This window comes from Octodon degus, unplaced genomic scaffold, assembly GCF_000260255.1.
Source record: "Octodon degus isolate 3935 unplaced genomic scaffold, OctDeg1.0 scaffold00032, whole genome shotgun sequence".
Classification (NCBI taxonomy): Eukaryota; Metazoa; Chordata; class Mammalia; order Rodentia; family Octodontidae; genus Octodon; species Octodon degus.
The window spans coordinates 13,461,109-13,468,249 of record NW_004524608.1 but is presented as its reverse complement, the minus strand read 5'-3'; the positions used below and the strand labels follow the sequence as shown (position 1 = coordinate 13,468,249).

Sequence of the window (7,141 nt, the reverse complement as noted above, 5' to 3'; positions counted from 1 at the left end):
AGATGAGTTAAGTGAAATGGGGGCCAGGGAGATGGCTCAGTGGAATAAGCACTTCCCTGGCAAGTATAAGGGCCTGAGTTCAATCCCTGATTCCGCAAAAAAAAAAAAAGTGAAAGGGGTATGCAGTTTACCTTTTATTGTAAAAGTTGCAGCACAGATTAGATATTTAATATATTCATGATGCATTAATAGCTTCAAAACAGAGCTGGAATATAACTTAGTGATAGAGTATTTATCTACATTTGAGGTCCTGGGTTTGATCCCCAGTACCTGGAAAAAAAAATATGGAACGCTTTGAACCACTGAACTCTTTTGCCCATTAAAAATTCTGTGTTAATAATAAGCTGTAGTGTTATCTGTACTGTGTCTTGCATTTAGTCTTGGCATTTAAGCTAATTGTCACACAAACACTTGAGCTATCAGAATGAGTATTATAGTAATATATTAATATAAATGAAATGGCAATTTTAAAGTACTTACATACAGCTGTTTCCCATTTATAAAAGGACACCTGTTCACTCTAGAAAACCAAAACATTCTTCTACCCTCATATGATTTAAAAGTCAATCTTTTAGGTAACCATTGCGTTAAGGATTTAGAGGATAATCACACCCATTTAGATTCATAGCATTAGTAAAATTTCAGAAAAGTGTAAAGTGCAGCCTATTATTTCTTGTTTTAAGTCTATGGCACTGTATGCCTTATTAAGAACCAGATATGAATACATTTCCTTGGGTTTGTCTGTAAACTGTGACTATCATAATTCTAATTTTTCATTCTTCATTTACTTTTCTCCTGTTTGCTTCTCTGTTGAAGGCTGAGTATGAGTTTATCAGCTCTGGTCTCTACCTAGTTGTGTTACTGCATTTGTGTGAACAGAGTTTTTCTGATATGATGGGAAATACAAATGAACCAAGCACACGTGTTCGGGTAAGTAATATTTGAGTGGGGGAGAAAGGGAGGTTATAATACAAAAGTGTTGGCCTTAGAAAGCAGATGGTTTTTTATGTTCACATACTATTTCTTTTGGGGAGCTCTTAGTTTTAAATGTTTCTTAAAGGTACTGTAAATGTTGGGAATGGTAGCACACACTTGTAATCCCAGTACTTGGGAGGCTGAGGAGGCAGGATCATCCTAAATTCAAGGCCAACCTCCATTACAAACGAGACCATGTCTTAAAAGGGGGGAAAAAAGATACCGTAGATTTAAAAATTGCTCTGTTTCTTCCACAACAAGCTGCATAATTGTCTCATAAAGCTATTTAGAGAAGGAATTTTCATGCTTTTGTAAGTAATTGAGTTTTCAGTGAAAAACAGAGGCCAAAATGGAAACATTAAAGGAAAATGTTCCTTTTAATTAAAAAAATCCTCAGCATTAACAACTTAGAAATCTGAAATTGAACTCCAAAAGCCAAAATAATATGGAAAATTAACTGAATGTGTTTTTTTGTTTGTTTTTTGGCGGAACTGGGGATTGAACTCAGGCCCTTGCACAGGGAAGCGCTTATTCCACTGAGCCATCTCCACAGCCCCAACTGAATGTATTTGTAGCTACCCTGTAAAAATTACCAGTGTACTTTGAGTTCATGTTACAAACTAAGATACAGACTTTTTCTGCCAATAGTGTTGTATCCATTAACTATGCAGTATTTAGGCTAGATGTTTTTAAAGTATTTATTAGGAAACAATGCATTTTACTTTACTGTAACAAAAGAAACTTATTTTGCCCATTATGTGTCATTAATATAACATTCTGAACACTTTATATCTTGTGTTCATAAACATCCTTCATATTATTTTTATATATTCACTTTAGTGATAAAAGTTAAGTTTATATTAATGCGTTTTATATTTTGAAAAAATATTTTTAAAGTCCATAAGTATAATCTTCTAAGTTAATGAAATACTTTTCTGTATTCTGTCATCATACGGACTTTCCCAAAATGAAACAATTGACAGATTACCATTGAGAGTAAAAGAGCAAACTATTTAAAGCATTGAGAATTTAAGCAAAGATCTCGACCTCTAGTATCTTAGAAACCATGAATCCCTAGCTTTAGCAGATGCTGTAAAATGATTTCTGGAAAGGTTTTAGCTCTTGAGACTGAATAAGCCACATAAAGCATATAAAGTATACCTAATTCATACCATTCTTTCAGATTTAGGCATACAGATTTCATTTAACTTGGGCCCTAATAAGGAAAGGTGTTTTGTTTTGTATCTTGTTTTCCCTTTTTATAAGACTTCTGAAGTGTTGTGTAGAAAGACAGTACCAATGGAAAAATTATTTTCTTCTGTATGCTCCCAATTTCAAGAAACTGGTTTCTATGTGCTTACTAATAATTACGTAATTTCCTTAAAGTTGTAACTTTTTAATATGGGCAAGAGAGGCCCCTGTTAAGGGATTAAAATGATGTTTGACTTTTTAAGTTAGAAATGAATCTCCTATACTGATTCTCTCCAGATCCATTTGCAACATTTAAACTACTGTATTTCTTTCTGCATTGTTTCTAGTTTATTAACCTTGCAAGAACTCTTCAGGCACATATGGAAGATCTCGAAAGTAGGTGGAATTTCCCCTCCCCACACTTGTTGAATTTTCCTTTGAAATTAAGCCCAGAGATCAAAATCTAAGTATATATATATATATTTTTTTTTCTTTTTTTGCCAAATTAGAGCTTCATTTATAGGCTTAATAATAATAAAAGGATTGATTTGGGAAATGTGGGTTGAGCAATTGACCCCAATTTTTCAACACCATACTTTAAAAAAATTGTATTTAAGGTTTATGAAAGGATGAAATTTTAACTGCAAGTATTTATATTTCAGTCAAAACTTACTTTGATCACTTTGATTTTAGCACTTGTAATAAAAATGAACACAAATTTGCTAATCAACTGTATCTTTTTGTTTAAGGAATTTTTACTTGTTATTCAGCTTTGTTTTTTTTTTTAAATTTTATTTATTTGTGTGTGTGTGTGTGTGTGTGTGGCCAGCTCAGCCCACCAGGGGGCAGGGCTGGCTGGCATGTGGTGCTGGGGGATTGAACCGCGGTCCCCGTGCTTTGCTAAGCTTGTTCTAAGTAGGTGCTTTAGACTACTGAGCCATCTCACCAGCCTGTTATTCAGCTTTGTTAGACCATAAAAAGATTTTATTTGGGCTTATACATGGTTCCAGGAAAAGTTCCGATTACAAATCTGTAACAGAAGCCACATGCTTTTGTCTTTGTCCCTTGCTCAGGTCCTTGTGGACCTTTAATAAGTTGGTGGTAACTTTAATCTCTTGAGATCATATTCTAGCATTAGGATTTTTATATAGGCTCTTAGGTGAATGTATGTCCCAAATGTTTACAGCTATTTGCATGGTTTTCCATCTTTCAAAGCCTTGCAACACTTCCATGGTGCTTCACCCACGTGGGCACACAGATATCGGTGACTCTCCAACTCAACTTCTACTTACTGTACTTTTTCATCAAAGCCACATGCTCCCTATTTACAGTATACTCTTTGAAATGTTTTAAAATATACCATCTTGAGTTGATATACTCATCTGCAAAATACTTGGAGTGTTAGCTTTAGTGGGTATAAAAGAATTAGTGGGAATTCATTCAGTGCAATATTTTTCCCTTCTTTAGTTCAAATTCTTTATAGTTTTATTTTTTTAATGACTATGTTTTGTCAGATATAATTTTACTATATAGTATCTTCCCCAGATCTGTCACTCTTAAAAAACTAACCTCATATAGATCATAGTTTTTTAAATATAACAGTATCTTTTTCTAACCTCTGATAAATAAGGAAATGATGGAAGTAAACAACCTAAAGTTATTTAACTGAAAGATTTGGGTGCTACAGATTAACTCTGTAAGTACCCACACAGTGAAATATTCTGCAGAGTAAGTTGAACCCAATTTTATTCTCACATGGAATTAAGTATAAAATTTTAAGTTTCCTTGTATTGTAATTTAGCTTGATATTTTTCTATGATACTACACTTACCCTTAGGTGTTATCTCACTTTTAAGCTACAGTACATACTTGATACTGTTTTATTAGCAGTGGGTTTTATATGTGAATATGGTATACTTTTCCTGTGATTTGCTCCCAGTTGGTTCTCTGCCAGTTGCTCCTCAGTTGTCTAATATTAATGAATTAAGAGTATATTTCATCTTTCTGCTTTTAATAATAGCAGAGATGCTGGTCATATGTTTTCAGTGAGTTTTTCTTTTTCTTTCACATGTAAAACAGTTTTCAGAAGAGAAAACCTTTTGTTAATATGCCCTACCTAAAGACATTCTAGTTTGCTTTACTAGAATGTTGAGCTATTAATGACTCTTTAATAAATTTAGATCATAAATGTTGTAAAAGTGCTAAATTTCTGACAGTTTGGAAACATGGGAATAATGTTAGTGGTACTGTAGTTCCTTATTAAATACAGTTATTTTAACTTTATATAAAGCTTCTTTGACTTACAAAATAGGGCTGTTTCTTGGCATTTTACACACATAGGTTTGCTATAAATTACAAGAACATCCATAACCTGTTATTCTGTGTAGATTTTTTCATCTTGGAATGCATCAGACATGCAGCAGTAGTAAGCCAGGTTGTACTCAGGTGTGTGAGAGGAACTGCCTTAAATTCACTTTTCCTCTGGTGTTTATAGCTCTTGATCCAACATTTTAAAGCATTGTCATTTTTTTTTATGCCAATATAAATTTTATTTTTTTTTCCAAAATTTTATTGATAAACAGATAGCAATGAGACAGTTTCAAATCAAATTGGAAGTACAGTTTCAGCAAATAATACACTGCATATATTCTTCTAGCATTGTCATTTTTATAAAAACTATATAACATCACAGAAAGATTTTGGGGGCATAGGGGCATTGTAGATGGGTATCACCCACAGTCAAACCATTCTAACCCTGTCATAATAGCTTATCATTTTGATGGAACAGTATAATAAGTTGCGATTTTGTTGTTGTTAAAATCATACTGTTCTGTCTTCATAGTTACATGTCCCATCCTCATCCTCCTCAGGATCATTCTTTATTATTCTGTTTTCTTTCAACAGCTTCCGAGGATGATTCTGAAGAAGATGGAGACCATAACAGAACATATGATATTGCCTAACTTCACTTAAGACAAATGGATTATCTGTGAACAAGTGTGTATTGACTGGCAATTAAGTATGAATTACTTTTGTGGGAGAATGCCTATGAAATATATTGACTGTATATAAAATGAATATATATATACATACATGTATACATGTGTATTTATATTCATTCTCAAGTGTTTCTGAATTAACTCTTGTGCTGGATCTTTTAACATTGACCAGCAAATTTGATGTTTATAAACTGGTAAAAATATTTTTCTTGTAGGTGAGTGGAAAAGTCTTATCCTTGTTTTAAGCAATGCCTATCAACCCTTTTTTGTGTTCTGATTACTGTAGTCATATTTATGAAAAACAAATTTGTGTTCTAGTTTCTTGCTAGTGAGGAAAGGGGGACAAAATATGATTTTGAGATAAAATGCCAAATGGCACCTAATTAGTTTTTGTTCTACAATGCCTTACATTGCATTCGTATTTTAATAATCATTTACTTCCAGTGTTTCCAAAAAATTTATGTGGATGGGAAGACCATTACATTAGGTTTCCAAATTTAATTTGAATTCTAAATTCACTTTGCAATAAAATTAATTTTAAAAAATGTAAAAGATTTAGCAATGATGGAAAAATTTTTGTATTGATTTTTCAAAATGCAGATTATATTTGATAGGCCATAGTATGTAACTATTCCTTTAGGAATATTACAACTGTAAATTATATCAGAATTGCCAGTCAAATAATATTTGGTTAAAAAATTACTGCAATTGCAAGTTAATGGAATCTTTTTAAATCCCATATTTGAAGTTTAAGACACTGGTTTTCAATGTGTTTTTTAGTGTTGTCACTACTTTATAGGTAAATATGCTATAAGTACCTGTTTGGGTCTTGGTCATTTTTAACTGTTACTCAATTATTCTGAGCATTTATGTGATGATGATTAATATTTTTCATTATCTGGGGAAAACAGATGAAAGTTACCTATTCAACCTGAGTCTGCACTGTGGTCACCAGTTGTGTATTCCATGACATTGTATTTTTTCCTGTCAACCCTGTTAGGATACACTTAAAAACACCTCAAAGTAGTTCCAGGTTAAAGTGTGATGTTTCAGCAACAAGCTACTTTCTCAAAACCTAAACTGAAACCATGTAATTTCTCAAATGTGAATGAATAGTTTGTCCCCACTTAATTTGTTGGTCTTCTGTAAAATTTTGGCTGGAAATAAAGTGTATACGCATTGATTTATTTCATAGTTTGAACTGTTTCCTTATCAACTAGTACATAATGTAGACTTCAAACCTTATTGCCAAAACTTTTATGACAATATCAAATCACATTTCTTATACCAATATAAGTGTTTATAAAACATTTGTTCAGCTCTTGCCGGTTACCTAAAACACAAAATTTGGAAGCACAGAATTTAAGGATGCTAGTTTTGATATATTGTGAGTCCTTAGGGATGCTCTGAATGGATAGCATGTTTGTATCTCTGAGTTGGATCCTCTGTCCCTTATATGGTTGTTAGCTGCAACAAAGACACTGAAGAAATAATTTCTATATTCTGAATATAGTAAACAAGCATGTGTTAATATAAAAAAATACAAGCTTCAATAATTCAGTTATCTGTTGACCAAAAAATAGAATAGAAAGACCTATAAGTGTTCTTATATAAAAAGAAATTAAGAATCAGCACTTCATTACCAAAGGCCTCTAGACTTATAAAATGAAATCCTTCCTGAGTGGACATATCTTTAATCTTTTGTTTCAGAGAATTTTTTTTTTTTTTACATTTTAGTCATTTTTGATCAGTGCTAAATTTTGTTTAATGTGTCTTAAAAATAATGGAACTATAAAATGATGCAGAGTATAGTGTTAAAATCTATATGATTTTCATCTAACTTATAAATGGAAGTACAAATAGTAGAGGTCTTATCAGCCAAAGTACCCAATATCAGGATATTAAAATGTATAGAATTAATTTAAAAATAAGACAGACTTAGGGTCCAGGAGATAGCCTGGTGGTCTAAGTGCCTG

At 32.3% G+C, this 7,141-nt stretch overlaps 1 protein-coding gene across 3 annotated transcripts in view; it reads left to right on the top strand.

The window, feature by feature from the left end:
• The window catches only part of March7 (membrane associated ring-CH-type finger 7), a 44,702-nt gene extending 38,340 nt beyond the window's left edge, over positions 1–6,362 (top strand). Inside the window, exons 8-10 of one of the 3 annotated variants that reach the window (XM_004629894.3) lie at positions 817–930; positions 2,514–2,562; positions 5,071–6,362. In XM_004629894.3, the coding sequence (XP_004629951.1) occupies positions 817–930; positions 2,514–2,562; positions 5,071–5,129 (222 nt within the window). In that variant the 3' untranslated portion in view covers positions 5,130–6,362. The remainder of the gene's footprint in view (positions 1–816; positions 931–2,513; positions 2,563–5,070) is intronic. The other 2 variants (XM_023713809.1, XM_023713808.1) reach the window with 2 other exon arrangements.
• The last annotated feature ends 779 nt before the right edge of the window (positions 6,363–7,141 follow it).